At 44.9% G+C, this 23,369-nt stretch overlaps 1 protein-coding gene across 7 annotated transcripts in view; it reads left to right on the top strand.

Moving 5' to 3' along the window:
• The first annotated feature begins 2,792 nt into the window (after nt 1-2,792).
• PCDH10 (protocadherin 10) overlaps nt 2,793-23,369 on the top strand; it is a 58,779-nt gene continuing 38,202 nt past the window's right edge. For 3 of the 7 annotated variants that reach the window (XM_059722054.1, XM_059722057.1, XM_059722059.1), the window contains exons 1-4: nt 4,211-6,937; nt 9,317-9,375; nt 9,919-10,025; nt 20,164-20,493. In XM_059722054.1, the coding sequence (XP_059578037.1) occupies nt 4,262-6,937; nt 9,317-9,375; nt 9,919-10,025; nt 20,164-20,493 (3,172 nt within the window). In that variant the 5' untranslated portion in view covers nt 4,211-4,261. Of the gene's footprint in view, nt 6,938-9,316; nt 9,376-9,918; nt 10,026-20,163; nt 20,494-23,080; nt 23,136-23,369 lie in introns of all 7 variants that reach the window. The other 4 variants (XM_059722055.1, XM_059722056.1, XM_059722060.1 and 1 more) reach the window with 4 other exon arrangements.

Below are 23,369 nucleotides of genomic sequence, written 5' to 3'. Positions count from 1 at the left end.
GTAGGAGGGGCAGGGAGGGGACAGGATTGTTACTGTAGGTCGAGTTCCCGCGGCGGGAGCAGCGCTGATGGGTCCCCCCTCCCCAGTAAGAAGCAGCTCGGCTGTAATTACCGCTCCAGCGGAGAGGCAGCGCTGCGCCGGGTCTATGGCACTTCAAAGCAGCCGTCATTATAACAACAAAGCCATTTGTTTATGTAATCCCTGTAAACTAAAAGCTGCCTGTGAAGAAAAATCAACAGAGCAAGAACACAATCCCCCGTAAAGTTGGTGATTAAATGCAAAATCAAGTCCTAGATGAGGAGGGGGGGAGCCTTCTGTCGGTCAGTATCTAGATCGACATTAAAAAGTCCATTCAGATTCCCTGGGTGCAGGCTGCATGCGGATTCTGCTCCTTCCAGGGACCACAAGAAATGCACCAACCGCGCGGCAGGTCAGGGATGAAGGCGGGAGCCAGCCATGCACGGAACAGAAACGGGTAGTGAGACAGATGGATAGAAGAAAGAAAGAATCTTACAGGCTCTCTCCCCCCGCAGCGCAGGCAGAGCTGTCACCGTCGGAGACCCCAGGGAGATCCGCCAGGAGAGGAGGACGGACGCCAGCATCCTGCCCAGAAATACCTCCCAAGAAATGCCAGCTCGAATGCAATTCTTGCGTGGAAACGCTAGGAGGCGCCTGCTACCTACGATTGCGAAGCAAATGCACGCAGCCCTTCAGCTACTACATCTGTAGGAAACTTGAGTGGTAGAGTGGATGCAGTGATTATTTACAACCAGATCCGTCCATCTAGCTGTATCTCTCTCTCGCGCCCGCCCCTTTCAGATTTCCAGGTTTCAGTGAGTACTCCGCTTTTGCATCGTTTCCATTAATCTCCATTCCCAGATAGTCAGGAACACAAAATCAGCAGTCCGCATTGTCATTCATGTGGCTTTTTGGACCAACATACACAAATTGTACTGGCGTTTAAAAAAGAAAAAAAAGAAAAAGAAAAATAGAAAGAAAGCGCTCCAAAATGTCCAAGAGTCCGCTAAAGCCCCTCGAAGTGAAGCCTTCTTCTCATCCCATCACAAGGAATGGGGGGCAAAGGGATAATATATTGATCCGGTGACTTCATTAATATTCAGATACGCCATAATCTCCTTTGCATCGATCCACAGGTCCTTTTATAAACTGTCGCTCCATCCTCAGCCCCAGACGTGAGGCTGAAATCATTTTAGCTGCAGCGGCTTTTTTTTTTTTTTTTTTTTTTTGCTTGGCTTTGCCCGGTCGTAAATTTACTGCAGCTGGAAAAGGGATTAGCCATTTTTGCTGGCAACCCAGCGTTTTAACTGCTCAGAGACAGGATTCATTCACATGAAAGGAGCGAGGGATGGAGGAGGACAAGACCAGACTGCAATGAATGGAGAGATGGGTGAAAAATATTTATAAATACACCGGGGAGAGGAGGAAGGAGGGGGGGGGCGGGAGAAGAGGGGGGAAAATGAACAGAACATGTATAGAAATGTAATTTCTTCTATTTCCACAGTAGGAAATGCATCTGAACACATGGTGTTCTGAAATGTATCAAGGGAAGCCATCCTTCCACTGTTTTACTGGTTGTGATCAAAGATGTGGTCACGAATCATTGATCTTTAAAGCAGAAGCTCTTCCTGCTTCACGTTGGAGGCTCCCGATAAACAATAATCAACGCAGCGTTTTACAAAAAAGCGAAAGGAATGAATATTTTATCCCACCTGTGCAGGGCTTTGAAGGTTACACAGATGGGACCGTGTCATTGCCCTAACCACAGAGCGTTAGTAGATAAGCACTAATGTGTCCACGGACTGGACTGATGAATAGCGTTACCAAAATTAACCCAATACGATTGCTAAATACTCCAATGTCTGTACAACATGCGATTTCCAGCCGAGTGTGGGCGAGCACACGCAAACCTTGCTGCCATGGCCGTGCAACTTGAGCACTTGATGTGCTAGACCTGAAGGTATCAATGCAGAAGCTGTCTTTGAGTTTTTTTAGCCCTGAGTTTTTTTTAGTGCTATCCTCCCCGCAGCAGGGAAGAGGAGAATGCTCGTCCCCACCTAGTGCGCTGCTGCTGTCTGAAGCGTAAGGCGATCCAGGGGAGCTCACTGAAGTGCACTAAGTGAGAGAAGTGGCAGCACAGTCTCTGAACAATGGATAAGAAATATTTATTGGATACACTCGCGAGAGTGAAAGTTACTGAACTGCACTTATCAAAGTGCCTGAACTTACCCACGTTAGGAAAGCTGAAACAGTAGCATATACTGAAGGGGAGAAATAAGATACGTGGTATCCAGAGTACTTTGAGTTAGATTGGAGAGAGAGGGAGATGTCTATCTCAGCAGATCTGGGTGAGTTTTACCCAGTAACCCAGTAACCCCGGTCCTCCGCCCCCCAGCTTACATCTCCATGCATGTCACACTGAACTTTGGCTGCCATTTAGTCCGGCCCAAGGATCACACTTTGAAATTCTGCCTCAATTTGCATCCTCCTTTACTTTCAGCAGCTGGAAACAAGGGAGGGAGAAGGCCAAACGTGTGATGGTTGATGATGCAGGGGTGTTGGTTGCAGCCGTGTTGGTCTAAGGACATAGGCAGACTAGGTTCTTTGGGTAAATCTGATATCTTTTATTAGCCCAACTCAAATATCCAGCTAGACGAAGGGTATTTATACCCGAAAGCTTGCTTAAGAAGATTTTTTCTAACTATTTGAGTTGATGATGGCGATAATTTCCATTGGGTGGAATTAGAGGGGGGGGGGGGTGCAGATGCGGGCTGGAAAATTGCCTCTCAAGTTGTCATCTCGCCTAATGAGTTAAGGCAGCCCAGGGGAAGGGGGAAAACACACACACAGGGCAGATTTTCCCTTGTTTATTTTTTTGGAAAGGCTTGTGTCACTGTTGCAACAGAGGCAGCCCGGGCCAAATAGGAAAGGAAAGTTCGTGGCTGATGGAAATTCCTCCTCTAAGGGAAACGTTGTTTATTATTATCTCGTCTTTCCGCCGATGACGAAAGGTGCTCTCCCTGCTCAGCAGCGGCGGCGGGGGAATAGCGACTTTCCGAGGCAGAGATTCCCCAGCAAGCGCTCCGGGAGCTGCAGGGTTATTCTCGCTCTCGCTGGCGCACACACGGCTCCGCTGGGGCGCCGGGTCCCCCGCCTCCCCCCTCTTATGATGCGGCTTACTTGACTTGCCTGGCATCCAATCGGCTGCCAACCCTGTGGGTGTTGCTGCGAGGGGATTGGTTGGCAGGAGCGGGGCGCTGCGCAAAAACAGCGAAGCCGAGCGCTTCGAGCTCAGAAACTGGCAGCAGAGATCAGAGGAGCTGGAGCCGGGACAGGAGGAGGAGGAGAGCGGCGGCGGCGGCGGCGGCGGCGGCGGCAGCAGCAGCAGCAGCGGCAGCGCTAGAGAGAGAGGGGGAGAGGGAGAACCCCGCGAAAGAGGAAAAAACAAAACCAAACCCCCAAAAAGAGCAGCACCCCCAGACAAGAGCAAAACGCAGCTGCTGGGAGCCATGGCAGTGGCAGAAGAAGCGGCGAGAAGCCCCTAAATGCAGGCAAGAGAAGCAAAAAAAAAAAAAAAAAAAAAGACATCCTAATAAAGGAAGAAACCCCAGAGCAATTCAGGGAAGGAAAGTTTTGGGTGCCGCTGTCACCCTAGATCTCCCGCTGCCTACGCGCTCCCTCCTCCTTTTCGATCTCCGCCCCCCCCCCCCCACCACCCTTTCCCCGCTTTTTTTTTTCCGCCCCGCACCTTGATTTTTGCATCTCCCGAGGGCATGCCCGGCAGCCTCAGCCCTCCTGCTCCCAGCGGGAAGACGAGCCGAGGACAATCGTGAAGCTTGGCAAAAGCTCCTTCTTGGGATTTGCTGCCGCGGTGCAGCGCCAGGACTCTCGGAATAAATAAAAGCGGGTTGGAGGGAGCCGCGGCCGACGCGACTCCCGGGGAGGGGGAGGATTTGCAAGACCGCAGATGAGGCTTGGACGCCCGTGGCCGTGCTGGGCTCCGCGCCACCGCTCGGACTGGTCCGAATAACCCTGCTGGTGCTGCTGGTGGAGAGACAGAGGGAGCAGGGGAGGAGGGAGATGGGGGAGAGGAGGAATCCTGCCAGGAGCCAGGAGGAGCAGCGCTAGGCAGAGCCCGATCCCGGGGTTTTCCGGGGAAGGAGGAGGAGGAGGGGGAGGCGCTGCGGAGCGGCTGGGGGGCGGGAGAGGCGGGAGGGAGGGCGCTCGCCTTCCCCCGGCGGAGATGGTGCTGCTGTCCCTCGTCGCCTGGCTGTGGCTAGCGGAGGGCGCCCGGGCGCAGCTCCGCTACACGGTGCAGGAGGAGCAGGAGCATGGCACGTTCGTGGGGAATATCGCGGAGGACCTGGGCTTGGACGTTACAAAACTTTCGGCGCGGCGCTTCCAGGCGGCGCCCAACTCGCGGAGCCCCTACCTGGCGCTGGACCTGGAGACGGGCGTGCTGTCCGTGAGCGAGAAGATGGACCGGGAGCAGATCTGCAAGCAGAGCCCGGCCTGCCTCCTGCACCTCGAGGTCTTCCTGGAGAACCCGCTGGAGCTGTTCCGCGTGGAGGTGGAGGTGCTGGACATCAACGACAACCCGCCCGCCTTCCCCGAGCCGGACCTGACGGTGGAGATCTCGGAGAGCGCCACGCCGGGCACGCGGCTGCCGCTGGAGAGCGCCTTCGACCCGGACGTGGGCACCAACGCGCTGCGCACCTACGAGCTCACCCCCAACGCCTACTTCTCGCTGGACGTGCAGACGCAGCCGGGCGACGGGAGCCGCTTCGCGGAGCTGGTGCTGCAGCAGGCGCTGGACCGCGAGCAGCAGGCGCTGCACCGCTACGTGCTCACGGCGGTGGACGGCGGGCAGCCGCAGGCGCGGACGGGCACGGCGCTGCTGAGCGTGCGGGTGCTGGACTCCAACGACAACGTGCCCGCCTTCGAGCAGGCCGTGTACGCCGTGGCGCTGGCCGAGAACTCGCCGCCCGGCACGCTGGTGCTGCAGCTCAACGCCAGCGACCCCGACGAGGGCGCCAACGGGGAGGTGCTCTACTCCTTCAGCAGCCACATCTCGGCCCGCGCGCGGGAGGTCTTCGGCCTGGCGCCGCGCACGGGCCGCCTGGAGGTGGCGGGCGAGCTGGACTACGAGGAGAGCAGCGCCTACCAGGTGTACGTGCAGGCCAAGGACCTGGGCCCCAACGCCGTGCCGGCGCACTGCAAGGTGCTGGTGCGCCTGCTGGACGCCAACGACAACGCGCCCGAGATCAGCTTCTCCACCGTGAAGGAGGCGGTGAGCGAGGCGGCGGCGCCGGGCACCGTGGTGGCGCTCTTCAGCGTCTCAGACCGCGACTCGGCGGAGAACGGCGAGGTGCGCTGCGAGCTGGTGCAGGCGGGCGCCGCGCCCTTCCGCCTCAAGAGCTCCTTCAAGAACTACTACACCATCGTGACCGAGGGCGCGCTGGACCGCGAGCAGCCCGGCGGCGACGCTTACACGCTGACCGTGGTGGCCCGCGACGGCGGCCGCCCGCCGCTCAGCGCCACGCACAGCATCCAGGTGCGGGTGAGCGACGTGAACGACAACGCGCCGCGCTTCTCGCAGTCCCGCTACCGCGTGCAGGTGAGCGAGAACAACGTGCCCGGCGCCTACATCTTCGCCGTCAGCGCCACGGACCGCGACGCCGGCGCCAACGCCCGCCTGGCCTACGCCATCCTGGACGGGCAGATCCAGGGCATGTCCGTCTTCACCTACGTGTCCATCAACGCCGAGAACGGCTTCCTCTACGCCCTGCGCTCCTTCGACTACGAGCAGCTCAAGGAGTTCAGCTTCCAGGTGCAGGCCCGCGACGCCGGCGAGGAGCCGCAGGCGCTGGCCGCCAACGCCACGGTGCACGTGGCCGTGCTCGACCAGAACGACAACGCGCCGGCCGTGGTCAGCCCCCTGCCCGGCCGCAACGGGACGCCGGCCCGCGAGCTGCTGCCCCGCGGCGCCGAGCCGGGCTACCTGGTCAGCCGCGTGGCCGCCGTGGACGCCGACGACGGGGACAACGCGCGCCTCACCTACAGCCTGGCGCGGGGCAACGAGGCCGGCCTCTTTCGCCTCGACTGGCGCAGCGGCGAGCTCCGCACGGCCCGCCGCGTGCCCGCCAAGCGCGACGCGCAGCGCCCCTACGACCTGCTGGTGGAGGTGCGCGACCACGGGCAGCCGCCGCTCTCCTCCACCGCCGCCATCCAGGTGGTGCTGGTGGACGAGAGCCCCGGCGGCGCAGCGGGGAGCGACGGAGGAGGCGGCGGCGGCGGCGGAGCGGCGGCCGGGGCCGGCGCGGCGGGCGGGCTGGGCGGCGCGGGGCCCGGCGAGCAGCGGCCCAGCCGCGCGGGCGCCGAGAGCTCGCTCGACCTCACGCTCATCCTCATTATCGCGCTGGGCTCCGTGTCCTTCGTCTTCCTGCTGGCCATGATCGTGCTGGCCGTGCGCTGCCAGAAGGAGAAGAAGCTCAGCATCTACACCTGCCTGGCCGGCGACTGCTGCTGCGGCTGCTGCGGCGCCTGCTGCCCCGCCGCCTGTTGCTGCTGCGGCCGCCAGGCGCGGGCCCGCAAGAAGAAGCTCAGTAAGTCGGACATCATGCTGGTGCAGAGCGCGGCCGCCGCCGCTGCGGCCGCCGCCGCCGCCTCCTCGCCCGGCAGCGCCGCGCAGGGCCCCGCCGACGACGCGCCCGGCTTCGGCTCCCACCACCACAGCCAGAACTACTGCTACCAGGTCTGCCTCACGCCCGAGTCCGCCAAGACCGACCTCATGTTCCTCAAGCCCTGCAGCCCGGCCCGCAGCGCCGACGCCGAGCACAGCCCGTGCGGGGCCATCGTCACCGCCTACGCCGACCAGCAGCCCGACATCATCTCCAACGGCAGCATCCTGTCCAGCGAGGTGAGCCCCTGCTGCTGCCCCCTCCCCTCCCCTCCTCTCCCCAGTGCTGCCCCCCTTCTCTCCCTGCCCTGTTGCTCTCTCCTTCTCCCAGGCCCCCTGGCTCTTTCCGGGCCACTGAAAAGTTCAGGAGGGTGTGGAGGCCCTGCAACAGGTTACCCAGAGAGGTAGGAGGTGGGGAGTCTCCATCCTTGGAGGTTTTCAAGACCCGGCTAGACAAAGCTTTGGCTGGGATGATCTAGTTGGGGGTGATCCTGCTTTGGGGAAGGGGGGCTAGATCTAGTTGGGGGTGGTCCTGCTTGAGGCAGGGGACTGGATCTAGTTGGGGATGGTGTTGCTTTGGGGCAGGGGACAGGATCTAGTTGGGGGTAGTCCTGCTTGGGGCGGGGGACTGGATCTAGTTGGGGGTGGTCCTGCTTTGAGGAAGGGATATTGATCTAGTTGGGGGTGGTCCTGCTTGGGGCAGGGGACTGGATCTAGTTGGTGTGCTCCTGCTTGGGTCAGGGGACTGGATCTAGTTGGGGGTGGTCCTGCTTGGGGCAGGGGACTGGATCTAGTTGGGGGTGGTCCTGCTTTGGGGAAGGGATCTTGATCTAGTTGGGGTGGTCCTGCTTTGGGGCAGGGGACTGGATCTAGTTGAAGGTGGTCCTGCTTGTGGCGGGGGACTGGGCTTGATGCCCTCCTTAGGTCCCTTCCAACCCTCACTTTCTAGGATTCTTTTCCTACTGTTTCCTCAGCACCTGCAAGCTCTCTGCTCTCCCACCCTTGACTCTCACCTATCCAGCTGCACTGCAGTTGCCCCCTCCCCAGCCCCAGCTTGGATTTCCTCTCCTTCCTTTGCCTGGGAAGAATTCCCCCCCCCCCCCCCCCACTCCCTTTTTTGAAACCCCCTCCTGTCCTTTTGATGTTAATGCTTCCCTGGTTTTAATCACATGCCCACCAGAGGTAAGTTTGACTTCCCACCGTAGTTTCAGTTGTGACGTTGCTGAAGCAGCACGTCACTGTTGAAACTACGGTGGGAAGCAGTGGCTTCTTTGCATTGGGAGCCAGCTGTGGTGCACTGGACCAGCCTTTCAGAAACAGTCGCAGCCAAAAGCCCACACCATGTGAATTTGAATGAAGCTTACTTAGTGCAGGCCGTGTTGATATTTCAAGTGACATAATGATGCACCAGATCTTTTTCTTTTTTTTTTAACTGGTTGCTGAAAATGAATGCCTTTTCTTTTCTTCTGGGCACTGCTCCTTGCAGAACTGCTGCAACTATCAGTTATGAAATTGCAGAGGCAGTGCACTCAGTCATTTAACACCAAAAGAGTCAAGAGTCTAAATTTTCTTCCAGAAGTCTTTGCATGTATGATTAAGTCTGTGGTGGGGGGAAGGGGAACCTTCCTCCAGGGCTGTGAACACCTCTACACTTGGCAAAAGCTTTAATTAATTTGTGAAGGAAAGTCTTTTGGCTTTTTAATTAATTTAACTTTTCATGATTCTGGCTAAACAGTTCTTCTGCATACTGAAGCAGGACTTGAAAATTACAATAATCACTAAATAATTGCTCTGAAATCATGTGTCAAAGCTCAGCACTCCCTCCAATTGTCTGTGTTCTCTATGCTGTATTATGTCCTGGAAACGTATGCGGAGGCTTACTGCTAAGCATTTTGTCTCCACTCTGCTAAAGGGTACACCAATACATCTGTGGTGGCGTACCACCAGAGGCACGTTATTTCTTAATACTGATTTATTGAGTATTCCAAGGCCAGCTGAGGCATTTCTAAGTCTTATTTTCCTTAAAAACCGTTTCACTCCACAATAAGGTTTTTAAATGCTGGTTTTTACTGTTGATCCTTCATCAGATGCCTGTAAAAAGGTGACTTCTGTTGTTGTCCTTGGGCTAAAGGGTGTCCCTTATTTGCCTCTCCCTTCCCCTCCCCCATACCAGAGCCCCCCAGGCTTAGTTCTGTCTTTCCCATGATTTTTCTGTCTCCATTTTGCTTGTACACTGAGGCTTTTTATAGAACATACTCCAAATCAGATTGTAACACCCTTGCTCACAGGGAATAGAGCATTTTTCCCCCCTTCCAGAAGCAGTCCCATGAATTTCAGTGGGACTACTTGTAGCGTCAGATACTACTCAGTGCAAATAAAAGTATCAGATACTGGGCCTCAGTAACTTAGGGAAATCCCTGATCATTGATCTGTGTTCCCACTTGCACAAGTAAGGCCTTCAGGATTTAACTCCTATAGAAAAGCTTATTTATGGCCTACCTATAGGTGTACATCTACCACAGAAAATAACTAATGTGCTTGGCTGTTCTGGTGTGCCATGTGCTGTCAATAGTAGTCAAGATATTGAGAGTTCAAATATTTCCAATTATTTTTTTCTAGACAAAACATCAGCGTGCAGAGCTCAGTTATCTAGTTGATAGACCCCGACGGGTAAACAGGTATGAGCTCCTTATTCCTGGCTTCCTAATGTGTGCTTTAGCGAGTGTGAATGGGATGCAAAAATGTTCAATACTAGCTAAGCAATGGATAAATGAATTTATTTAGACATGCAATTAAATAAGCAGTGCCAAGTGAATATATCTGAATTATGGGTTGTATGCCATCTGAAAAGAGAGCAAAATCTAATTTTGTACTCATCTCAAACATGCTTTAAATACTTATGAATCACTCTGTAGGTTCTGACAGATAATATTGACTTATCTGAATGCAAATTTAGCTTCCCAGCATAAGCAAATGCTACCAAATTATTTATAACAGCTGCATGTAAGAGAGGTGGTGTAATAATGGCCACTGTCTGGTTCAGTTGGATTATTAGTGCTTGAAAATGCAAGTTTAGTTCATGATGGGCAGACAGGCTGTAGTGCTGCAGAAAGGAGGTCTGGGTGAATGCAGCACCTTGTGTGGCCATGTGATGGCAGAAGAATGTTTTATGAGTTCCTCTTTCATGTTTATTCTAATATTGAGAATCTTTATGTTTCTAGTTCTGCATTCCAGGAAGCAGACATAGTAAGCTCTAAAGACAGTGGTCACGGAGACAGTGAGCAAGGCGACAGTGATCATGATGCCACTAATCGAGGTCAATCCTCTGGTAAGTGTGAGAAAAGAATCTAAATATTTGCTCTTGTAATAAGAAAGCCAGATAGGCTTTCTTATGTGTTTCAATAAGTATAAGAATAAATATGAGTTTGCAGGTACACATACATCATGTATGAAAGGTTATGTTGTTGGGTCAACTTGACATTCCAGCTGAGAGAGTCAGGAGAGTGGCTTTGAACCCTGATCTGCAGGTGTGTTTTATAAGTTATTTTGTATCACTGGCTTTAGAAAACCTTGCTCATTAAGGCAAAGTTGTTAGTACATTTTACAAGAGACTGTACATTTTTTTGAATGACTGATTTGAGGGATTTCAGATCATTAGGTCACTTTGTTTACTAGCAGCTTCAGCTGGCATAGTGTATGAAGCTTAGGGGGGAGTTCCTGGGAGAAAGAATGAGCTTTGGGATTGAGTGACAGTTAGGCTGTTAAGATTTTTGCAGGGGCCTGGTGGAGAGGCACGGAGTGCTTTGAATATGTAATGTCTGATACCTGAAGATTTTTTGAGGATTGTTTATCATTCAGATCAAGGGACTACATGGTGGAACAATCTCCACATTAACGAGTATACGGCCTGTGATGGTCATGTCTTCAGTCTTGTGAAGCGGAAAAAATGTTTAAGCATACTACCATATCATGATAATGTATGGCTTAAAAATGTGTCAAGGAATATAATTACATGTGGCTGTCTGTCTTTGCTCTTACATTAACATGTTTTTTGGGTTTTTTTTAAGACAGCAGTTCAGTGTTTCTGTGGAAATAACTGGCACATTAACATACATGCACGTTTGTGCACATGTGCATGCATCCACGTGTGATGCACATATGCAGACACATAGTGCTGATGTTTGACAGTTGGTCACAGTCAGTATAGTAAAGGTGTGTGAACCCAAGATAAATTACAGTAGCCATTTTCCCCATTCTTTTACATCCCCTAAAATATTTTGCAGCAAGTGATTGGTGTAAGGTGATTCCCATCTCCCTCACTTTTCACCTTCTTTTCCCCTCTTGGCAGTTTCAGGAGCATCAAGGCAAAAAGGCAGCCCTTGCCTCACGTGGGCCAGGAGCTGGTCCTGCCAGGACTCCCTGCTTTGCTAGTGTGCTGTGCCTTCTCGCTGCTTTTGCCACTGTCCTTTTACCATGGGAAACCCAGACACCAGAGAGAAAGAAGGCCACTAAGAGCCCCTTTATATTGCTGCAAGTCATTAATATGCAGACCTAATCAGACTTGAGAAGAGCCAAGAGTCTCCGGAGCTCTCTGCTCCTTGCAGGGCTTCATGCTAAGTGAACAGAGCGTCTATTTTGTGTCTGGGAACCTGACAACAAACCAGGTCTTGCCAGAAGTTTACATCTGAACACAGAGCCTCTTTCATTTTTGGCCTATATATGGCGTATGATTTATTGTTGTCTTAAAAAGCCATGCATTTAGCCTCCCCCACCCATTCTTTTGCAGAGTTTCTGATGCAGCAATCAGTGCTAGAGAGTTATAAAAAGCTCCCTCTCCTCCTCTCTCCCTCTGTGGTTTTTTTTTTTCTAATTTTTTTTTTTGGTTAGCTGCATTTCATTTTTTTTTTTTTTTTACATGTTTTACTGCAGCACTCATCTCAGTGAACATTTCAATCAGTTTAGGCCCTCAACATAATGAACCATAATAACCAAACAGGAGAGAAAAGAATAAACATCTGCAAAAGGGGCTGGATTTGAAAGACTGATGGTGGGAATATAATCACATAGCTGCACATCAACCAAAAGCTATTTTATTTTAGAAGCATCCAGTGCTGCTGTTATAATTATGCTTTAGTTCTTTTTTTCACTTCCTTGTAAAAGGACTACAAGTTACACATGAACATTGGAGTCTTTCTCAAGCTTGATACCAGTTCTTAGCCTGTGTGCGTGTATTGTTTGCTTGTTTGTTTTTAACAAATTAAGAAACAAAACTGATTTGTTATTTGAAGGTCATTTAATTTGTTGTTGAGTTCTCTTTTTCAGTAATGGCTTAATCTGATTTATAGGCTCATACAATTAAAGCAGAGCATAGATATATCTAAATTACATTTGTCAATCACTTTTTGATCTAATCAAAATTCTTTTTTTTTTTAATTGAAAACTCGAACACACCTCAAACAAAATCCAGTTTTTATAAATTGCTACAATGCATCTAGGGTAATTTGCACAAAGATTTTTACAGTTCATGTTCTAAATATGTACATGTATGGTACACCAAAAATCTCTCCTGATATACTGGGTACGTGTATTATAGTCTACTGGAAGCCCTGGCCTGAATCCTGCTGTCACTGCACAGGACAGCACTTCCTCATTAACATCAGTGATGACAAAGAGAGCTTCAATATTAAATCTTCACTCATGCTCTTAGTATTTCTCAGTGGATTTGAGGAAAGGGTGGGAGTAAATCTTCTTTGAACTTAAATGGCTTGAGGTATATAATGTTTGAGGTCCTTCTTGCTTGATTTGTTTTAAATGCTGCTCCTCTTTATTTGATTCTTTCTAATTTAGCAGAGGGAAAACACAGTGATTGATTGAATGGCTGAATACTGGCCTAGGCAAACAGAAAACATAATAGTTCATGTCTGCATTTTGATGATCAGCATAACCTCAGTGAAAAATTATGTGGGGTATTAATGTGGTGCTAAATGGGGCCCCCTTAGGCTGCTGCTTTCTTGACTTTTGATCTAAATGTTATTGTTTCCCATCTTTTTGCCTCAGCGTCTATTTTTTCCTTCCCTTAATTCTTTATTTCTTCCTACCCTTTCCCAGTCTTTTTTTCCCTTCAATATTCCTTCTCATTTTGCTGTCATTGTACTTTTTTTTTTCTTTTTTATATTAGTAGCTGCCACAGTATAGTATAGCATCATATATCTGTCCAGAAATACTTTATAAATGATTCTGGCTGAAGAATACAATTTATGCTTTAGCTAGTTCCACTGTCTACCTGGAAAACATTTTTGCAGTTTACATACTGTGTGACCTCTCCATCTGTCATTAGCTATCCACTGCTTAGACAAGGAGACTATTGAAGACAGTGGATTATCAGTTGGAAAACATGGCACTGATGCTTCTACACAAACAGAGTTTTTCACGTAGCACAACTTTTTACAAATCACATTGAACTACTAACCTTTTACATATTACTGGCCAGATTCTCAGCTCGTAAAAAAACCAGCAAGAACAAAAACCTGTTGTGCCATGGACTGAACTGATCATCTTTATTCTTCTTTTAAATGTGTCTTCTTAACAGTGATTGAATTTAAAGCTATTGAAGCGTTCGTTCTTGAGTCTGTCTGTGTTAGATACCTATATGGGTCCAGTACTATACTATCTGAGTACATCACAGTCTTTAATGTATTTATATTCCCCCAACCACCGTAAAGTAGGGAGAATTGTTATCCCCATTTCACAGTTGAGGAACTGAGGCATACATAAATGAATAGAGAGATTTTCAGCAGGGCTTACATTGATTTGATTATAGTTGGGCATCTAAGGTGTTATGAAAATCCCATTATAACTGACTTTCCCTAGGTCACATGGGGAGTACTTGGAAGAGCAGGGAGTGGAGTTTCCTGAAATCCAGGCCAATACCCTTCTCACCATACCTTCCTTCCTCACTAGAGTCTTAGGCTAAAGATAGAGGACTGGATTTCCCCAGGGACAAAGCTTTATTTTGGGATCCTGCAGAGGTACAAGCCCATTGCCCCATCCTAAGTATCTGTGAAGAACCAAGATAAAACTTTCTCCCCACCCTTCCCCCTATTCCAATAATTCAGCTAATTCAAGCTAATTGCCCATTCAAGCTTCATGTGCCTGTTTTGATGGGAGTCAAAGTCCAGAACACTCAGCCCTGAGAGAAACTGGCTGTTTTTAGCCCTACAGACAACAGTCTGAATTTATTTGTAGAAAAGTTCCTTTATCAACTTATGAATGTACTTCAATCATGTTCTGGGTTTTCTTCCTACCTTGACATTTTTGGTCTTTCTTCTGTGGCTGGTGTCACACGTTAAACATAAGGCTGACTAAGTGCAGTTAAAACACAAGCAGGGGCACAGTCAGGCAGTTCAGTACATACTAAATGCCCTCCTGGCATTGGGGGTCATCTTCTACAGGTGTTAACTTAAATAGGTCATTACATTCCACTGATATGCAACTGTTGCAGGTGAACTTGTGACACCACCCGGAGGCTGTCAACATGGATACCAGTCAGTGCACTGTGTGTACATGTGCCTTTAAGTAATATAGTATAGACACCTGTCCTGTAAGCCTTGGATTGATGCCATCAACTCAGCTCATGTAGCTGGTTACCAGCTAACCATCTGGTAACAATCGTTTTCAAACACGGCATTTGTACTCAGGATCTGAGCAATTCTGTTCAACATTCAATTTACGTTACAAATTTAAAAGAACGTTTTAAAAACATTTGTTGGGTATATTTTCTGGCAGAAGTGTATGATAAACACTGCAGATATAAAGCTATTGTCCCATTAGCAAGCATACCCACCTGATTTGCAGCCTATTTGAATGATTCAGTACCAGGTGGAATAAGTTGGCAATATAGACAGAAATCTCTAAAATTAGTCCTCTCTTGCTATGTCTAGAACAATCAACTCAAGACTGGGCTATTGTGGCATGCTTGTATGTGGGACTGCCTGTATGGACCATGTGGAAAGCTTTAATCGGAGCAGAACGTAGTAGCCCATTTTCTGACAAGGGCGGGCTATAAAGGGCTACCGCTGGACATTAGTCCAGTGTTCTAGATCAGTGGTTTCCAAACTCTGGCAGATTGTGCACCACCAGTTTAAAACAATACAACCTTAAGTATCACCAGCCCATTTTTGTCATATAAAGTAATTATAATAAATCTGTTAATGCGTACCACTGATAGGTTGTCTGTGTACCACTGGTGGTACACAAACCACAGACTGGGAACTGCTGCACTAGAGTCTGCAGTGGTCCCCATATCTTTCTAGGCATAATTCAAGGTGCTGCTTTTAACCTGTAAGGCCTTAAACAGTCTGGGTCCTACACACTTAAGGGGCTGCCTTCTGCCTTATGTTGCATTGTGATCCTTAATGCTGAGAACAGCCTCCTGCAAATAACATCAGGGCACCAGGTTCATTTGGCTAAGGTGGGTGGGCATTTTAGGAGTTGTTCTTCTGGAACTTTCTCTCCCTTGTGATCCATCACAGCCCACACCTGGACATTATCCAGACTGTAGAGCCGTTTTCAATTTGAATAGGTCTTAAGCAGGCAGGGTTAAAATTGTTTTGTTACGTACTGTTTTGTTTTAATCTTTTTTTATATGTTTTCATAATTTATCTGGTTTTTAGAGTAAGCTCTTTTATGCTTCTTTTGAGGAGGGTGACATGTACGTCTAATAAAACGAGCAGGGGGTTGGACTAAATTATCTCTCCAAGTTCCTTCCAAATCTATTTTTTATGATTCTAAAGACATCTGATTGTATATGTAAGAATGAAGGTGCAAGCTGTGACATTCTCCTGCACCCTCTAGACAAGTGATTTGTGGAACAGCTTTGGCAGAAGTTGAAAGATCCGGGGATGCAGAAGAGGCACCATATTGCGATTGTCAGGGGAGAAGAGATTAAGAAATTTAAGAGAAAAAAATCTAGGCATAAAGACACAGAGAAAGCCTCTATTCCTTTCCAGCCTATAAGAAGTGAGAGGTAAATCCTAGGTTGAAGAACACTTGGTTAAAGAGCCTATTTAGATAAATTAAAATAAGATTGAACACAAAGGAAAAAATGGCTTAGAAAAAGCGATTTAATTTTAACTGAATGGGTTTACGTTCTTATCAACCTTTGTATCTCAATGATCCAGATTAGGCTTTGAAGTTCATATCTGGAAGAGTTGAATGCTAGAAATGTTTAAGTGTTTATTCTCGCTATTGTACACATGACAGTTGTACGGAAAGCAACATCCACTAATATTACCTACCTTTTCCATAATACATTTCTAATAGATCTCAAAAGAGGTCAGGGACAGGTTTCCTATTTTATAGGCAGGAAAATAGAGACATAGGGAGGTGAAGTGACTTGCCCAAAGTCATCTAGCAGCCTGAAAAGGAGACCTGGGAATAGAAACCTGGACTTCTAATGCCAGTCCAATATTGATCCACTAGCCCACATGGCCTCCTTCTCATAGCAGAAGAATATAGTAAACATAATCTAATGATTAATAAAAGCAAAGACTGTGGAAAATAGCACAGATTGAAAAAACAGACTACAGTTATTTTGTTAACTTTTTTTTTTGTTTTCAGTTTTAATTACACCATTAGCATCAAGAATATGTTTGAATATATTCATTTATTACTTTGAAGGTTTGATATATGAATCTGTTTTCTTCATTAAATTAAGAAAGAATAAATTATTTAAAATACATTTCTGCTAAAAAAATCATATCTAAAGAGGTTCTTTCATGCTAACTGGCATACATATTCATATACATTTTCATTTTCTGTTTCTGAAATAATGGGAAATATTCATTTTAGAAAGTCAACTGCATTAGTAATAGGAATCAAACTCAATTCTAGAAATTCAGATTAAGAATGAAAATTTCCTCCTTAACTACTGCCCTGTTTTTTCTTTTCTTTTCCTTTTTTTTTTTTAATAGGGCAGTTAATGCAGCAGGTGAACTTACTTGCTGTTCTTTGACCCATCTAGTAACTAGATCTAATGAAGTAGGGTAGGGAATGTGTTCCAGGTCTTTTTTCCATGCAGTTTTACATATATATTGTATTTAAAATCTCACAAAGTTTATCATGTATCATTATTTGAGTGTTCTGTGTATCTTTTTAGAAACCATCATTGTTAATTCATAGCACATACTCATCTTTAAAATCTCGAGTTTCATCTGTATGTAAGACTTCATATTTTTAATTCACTTATAGTATTAGGTATTTCTCCACTGTGGGTTTGCAATTATGATGAATAGTTTCATCCAGAAAGACTATATACCTAGCGATATTTATGAGGAAGATGAGATGGAAGTGTTATACTGCTGAATATTTCTTTTTGTTATAAATCAAGAATATGGTTCCTGGTTTACGAAGGAGTTGTGTGCCAGATGCCTTATTTCTTCTTCTGTGATATAGCTCCCTTCTCGCAAAAGAGACAACCCTTTTCCTTTCACTATTCGTTCAAGTATTGAGTACTGTCAGTCAGAAGCAGTATGAGATGTCATCCCATTATCCCTTTTAAAAAAGGGAAAAAAATATATAGCTTGCTACTATATCATAGTTAATAATCATGAGTATAGGGGCCAATGTGATTTCAAAATCTGGGTACCAGTTTGAATATACTGCATTGTAAAAATATTATCAAAGGGCTGAATTTTGCTCTTACTAAAGCCTGTTGGAATTTTGCCATTTCTGCTGGGGAAGCAATATGAAGTCCTGATCCTTTCTGAACATGTCATTCCTTTCCTACCTACAGATACATGCATTTGAATTCCAGCTGTCCATTCCAGCTATAGCTATTACTATCCTGTACATGTGTGTATGCTTGTGCGTGCGTGTGTAATCCTCTTTTGGTAGCTTCCGTTTCCTTCAAGAGGAAAAATAATGTTTGTTATATAAGATACACATTTCAGGCCTCCTTCTTTCTTTCTTTCCTTCATTTATTTAAAATGGTGATTTGGTGTGGCTATAACATCGTTTTGATAATAAGCTGTTATATAATACTACCTATTCAGTACACTGCAATAGGCAAGCAGAAATCAGAAAAAAATAAGTCGTAGTATCAAGATAGACAAATTTTGCAGTGTAACAGATGGTGTAAAAGCAAAATGGTAAAATAGGAGGTAATGTACCAAGGGAAAAATAAATTCAAGGAGAGAAAAAGGTCTGCCCTTGAACAAATAGCTAAAGCTCTCCCTACCTACTGGTGAAAAGAACACAGTTTAATACTTATCCTTAAGCTTTTCTGTCTCTCTCTCACCACCATTCAGTTTCAGAAACTATTCAATGTAGTTGGGATAGCAAAATGTAATTTGTAAAAAAATTCCTTCATAAGGTTGGAATATTATTGGTTTATGTGTGACTTTAGGTAACAGCAAAACTGAAAATATCAGTTTGATTTAAATGTTGCCAGTATTTTCTGGGCTGCCAAAGTCTCTGACACACAAAATATGTTTGGCCCTGCATAGAATTACTGTTCTTTGAACAGTTCTAATACTGACTTTTGAAATAATGGTATACATTCACTATTTTTAAAAATATATAACTGTAAACCTTCATTCCCAGGGTTTTCTTGTTTTTTTATTTTTGAATCTCTTTTTGTGATAGATGTTACCAGCATGCCATCAAGGACTAAACTAGCCAGCTGCCTCCTGAACTATTTGTATGTCTTGCATGCTGTTCCTTTTCTAATTCCTTAATCCAAGCTGCAGTGCACGTTTGCATTCCTCAACAGCTCACTGATCAGTAATTTATTTCCAGACTACTGCATATCAATTATCAATGGAGGGTTATAATTGAAGCCAGACTTAATATTGCACATAACATAATATAAAATAAAAAGTCATTGTAAAGTGAGATTAATCTGTAATATAAAGCTTTTCTTTTTCTTCCTTTCCATCTACCTAAATGACTTCTCTCAGTTTTCAGGTACCTGTTGATCACTCACAGGCAATTCTTTGATGAAAACAATGTTTTTCATAATGAGAGATAACACATAACTATAACTAATATAAATCAAATTATGCAGAAATGTGGCAGGATTCTAAACACTAATTGTTACCCAAGAGATAAAGCTAATCAAATTCTGTATAGTTTCAACTGGTGAATGAGCTACATTACATGAATATTGTTACAGATGTTGAAAAATTTCCCCATTTTTCTCGTTGTGAGTTATGGCACATTTTTGTAAACCTAATGCACTAGTTGTAAATACAGTATTTATAACTGATTTTGTTCCATGTTGATGCATACCTATTCGAAGACATTCAGTTTCTCTACAAATAATGGGAAAAGAGGAGAGAAGGGATGGCATTATTTTGTACTCTCTCTCAATGCTACCAAAAATCAATGAGAGAAAATAGTGGATGTTTCTTTCTACTTCAAGGACTTTTACTCTGTCCTCAAGGAATCTAATCCAAAGACTTAAGGAATCACAGCCAGGAAACATTCCACTGGAATGCCTCTCTGAAGGTAGACAATGGTAGGACTGCTTGTCATTTGAAATCTTAATAGCTTTAAATTACTTGTAAGCAAACAGTTTTGAGTTGGCAGGGACAAGTGTTTGCTGATATAGAGGAAGCAATAACACATTTGTCAATAGTATCTGCAGCCATGTCACTGGTCTACAGCTAACTTTGCACCACTAATTACAGTAATTTACAATAGGATTCTCTCCAGTTATTAGGGTAACTTGATAATAGGAAGGGATGTCGTTGTGGCAATGATGATAACAAACTCCAAAGGAATGATGGAAAGGACAGACTTAGTCAGATTAAAAGCTAAAATGTTGGCTACACACAGATACCTATTTTATCAGAGCTACTTTTAATAATTTGTAGGGTCTGTCTGCCTATATTTTCATACATGATCAGCTACTTTATGGTAGGCTTTATCTACTTGTATTTTCAAACATGCACATACAGTTACTTTATAGGATTCATTAGCATTCTGTTTCAGAAGTGAAATCTGATTCCTTAGTAGTGATAGTTCATTCTTTTGGCAAGATCCATATTCATCAGTATTTTTTCCCCCAAAGAGTGATTTCTTCATGCCATTTTGGCATTATGAAACAAGTTTCTGCCATCATCTACAAGCTGAGTTCATCTTGTGCTTGAAGAGATTTATGTAGTAATATCCATAAGAGATTTTAATTTTAAACCTCATCATCACCCTTCTTTTCTCTCTTTCTCTCTCTCTCTCTCTTTCTCTCTCCCCCGCCTTTTTTTTCCCCACAGCATGATGCTCCAGTACTTTCTCTTTTTAAAATGGTGACTTTGACTTGTGAAGACCAAATAATCAGCTCTTTTGTTGGTGGGATGATCAGAGTAGAAATAGTTTTCAGAGGATTTCTCTTCATATATCTCTTTCATCCACCATGTATTTTCTCCTCTGTCAGCCGTGGGTCATGATGCTGAAGCTTATATCTGTAGTTTCTTTCTCTCTCCTGCTTGCAGGCATGGATCTCTTTTCCAACTGCACAGAGGAATGTAAAGCACTGGGTCACTCAGATCGATGCTGGATGCCTTCCTTTGTTCCATCCGATGGACGCCAAGCTGCAGATTACCGCAGCAATCTGCATGTACCTGGTATGGACTCTGTTCCAGACACTGAAGTGTTTGAAACACCAGAAGCCCAGCCTGGGGCAGAAAGATCCTTCTCCACCTTTGGCAAAGAGAAGGCCCTTCACAATACTCTGGAGAGGAAGGAGTTGGATGGACTGCTGTCTAATACACGAGCGCCTTACAAACCACCATATTTGAGTAAGTAGTATTCAAAAGGCTGTGTGAAAGTGTTCCCTTTGTGGGACTAAAACTTGATTCACCACCATTCCTCACTAGGAATAGTGGAGACAGATCATTGGAGGCAAAGTGAAAAGTTGATTCCTCTTGGATTAAGGCACTATGGAAGAGGGCAGTGTTGAAAGTATTTAAAAAGGAAAAGGTTTTGTTTAATTTATTAAGACACAGTTGGTAAAAGTAAAAATATAATTAGTGTTCTTTTATTTTTTGGAAGATGAAATGTATTGGAAGGTTCCTTGCACTACTTTTTGAAAGAGATGCATACTAGACTAAACACTTCTGAAGTACAAAATGAAGGCAGGCAAAGGGTCTTTTGCATTCTAAATACTCTTAAACTACTTCTTTTTTCTTATTGATACTAAGCATATCACTTGACCAAACAACACTTTTACAATACTGCTTCTTTGCTAAAATTAGGCATTGTGGAAAGCAGCAGATGAGTTATTTCTTTTTTTTTCCCTCTCTGTTTCCACTGTCTCCCTTTCTGGTCCTCAACCTATATGATTATCAACTTTTCTGTTGTAGTCAACACTTTGTCTTCTGAATTCTTGCCTTTTTGTTTTAGTCATCTTCATGACCATGGTTAATTGATACAGAGAGTGTATAGACCCAGAAAGGACACTTCATTTTGGAATCTGAGCCAGATGAAGAACATTATCTAAGACCAAAGTATTCCTTTAATTTACCTCTATATCTACTTTGACTTGAAGAGTTTGATACTTGCCAATCTGTATTTCTGAAGTCAAGGAGGACCTTATTTTAATAAACACCCTCTTAAAGCAACAGAGATATCTTAAATCATTATGTCAGGCAAGTAAATATTGCTCAGAGTTGGCTTTATATTAATTTATGTTTTAAATTAATTTGGTGATTGTAAAATACGCTGCAGTGATAGCCTTGGAAACTGAAGTCCTTTGTTTGTACAGACAGAAATAGTGCTTGCTTCTCTTTTTCTTTCTCAGCTCTGCCCTGATAGTCTTACCTTTCAAAGTGTAAAAATAGTTCAGTCTTGCCTATTCAATCCATTGACTCTCTGTTGGGTCTACCAAAAAGCTGACAAATTGTGATGTCAGTTTTATGATCTGAACTTTAAAAAAAAGCAAAAAACAAACAAACAAAAAAAGGAAACACCTCATTCCATGTAGAACAAAATAGAAGCCATCACCTACTAGTAAACTTTCCTTTTTTTCTGACTATTTCCCTATAGTTTGCTCACATCTCAGTTTCCCATAATACTAGAGCTCATTCTATCACGGTGGGTTATTTTTTATTTTATTTTTACATTTTAATTAAAATCTGTTTTACAGTTTTATAGCATTGCCATACAAATCGTGACAATACACCTGTTCTTGTTCAATTTTAGTAAAATTATTATTGGGAAGATTCTTTTGTATGGCCAAATTGATGCTTATGTTTATTTTTTACAGGTTTTGGAGTGCAATTTTTTTTTAATCAATATGCTATTTTCCTGTTAGTTTAGTTTATACTTTCGTTAAATTAGTATAATTGATTGTTTGTCAGTCTGGTAACTAATTGTTCCATACTTTATAGTTTACTTTCTTCACATAACATGGCATGAGAATATAAAATATAATTCAGTTGGCTTTGGCACAAAGTCCAATAATATTGGTGAGTGGTATGATTTGAGTTATACGAAGCAGAATTAAAGCTGGAATTTGAATTTCACTGAACCTCAAAACTAAATCTACAATGAGAACACATATTTCTGTCTTGTGTTTTTATATTTTTCTTTGGTATAATTTTAGATTAAACATGCATAGGAAGTACCAGGGGAAAAAGGGGGGGGGGAAATGAAAATAGTACCGTGTAGACCTTGGCAAATATTTTATATAATAAAAACAATGCTAAGAGAGAAGTTACGCTCAGCTTAGTTCTAAGAAACACACAGTAGTTGATTCAGGAAGCGATTATAGTTGAGTCATTAAGTAATTGTGACCACAATATAATTAGGTTCAGCATCCTCGTGGGAAGAATTGTACCCTAAATTATGGTGATACCAGACTTTAGAAAGGGTAGTTTAAAGCACAAACAAACCAACAACAACAGCAAAAATCCCAAGTTGGTTAGAAAGGATCTTGAAGGGAAGACACTATATTCAGAACTATTCTCAGCACGGATTGTTCTTAACCATGCAATAATAGCATGGCAACAACATGTATGCTTTAAATGTAAAGAAAAAAGGAAGGCAAGGGAAAAAAAATCAGTATTGTTAAATTGCAAGGAAAAAGTTATTTTAGTCCAATGTTATCTATTGAACAAACAGAAGAGAAAAAGATTATTAGCGTTAGTAAAGCCAATAAAAAGGAGCATACACTATAACAGGCAAACTTTAGGATGGAAATTAAGAGAAATGAATGACTTTTTAGAGCCAACAGCCAAAGGCATGAAAATGAATGAAAACATTCCTAGCATATGAGAAGTAGGAACCCTGTGAGAGAACTAGTGAATCTCTTGAGCCACAATTAGTAAGGGTAAGCACACTGAAGAGAAGCTGAATGTTTTGTTTTGTTTTTTTTTTCCGCATCAGTCTTTAATGGAGAGAGCATTAGGGAGATACCTGCTTGCAGACCAGCTTTTTTCAGGTAAATATTTGACGCTGGGTTTTGAAAATATGAGGTTCTGGGGGAAAAAAAGGCAATAATAAATAGAAACATGGTATTAAGACACTCTACGGCTGCTTGCAAATGTTGAAAACAAAACAAAAAACAGTGCTCTACTCTAAACTCCGCACACCCCCACACAGAGCCCAGGGCATGTCCAGGAGAGGCATTGCATTAGTTGGACCCAGCTCACCCAATGTCTGTATAGATCAGGTG

The sequence above is a fragment of the Alligator mississippiensis genome, chromosome 2, assembly GCF_030867095.1.
Source record: "Alligator mississippiensis isolate rAllMis1 chromosome 2, rAllMis1, whole genome shotgun sequence".
NCBI classification, from domain to species: Eukaryota; Metazoa; Chordata; order Crocodylia; family Alligatoridae; genus Alligator; species Alligator mississippiensis.
This window is presented reverse-complemented; position numbering and strand designations above follow the sequence as displayed.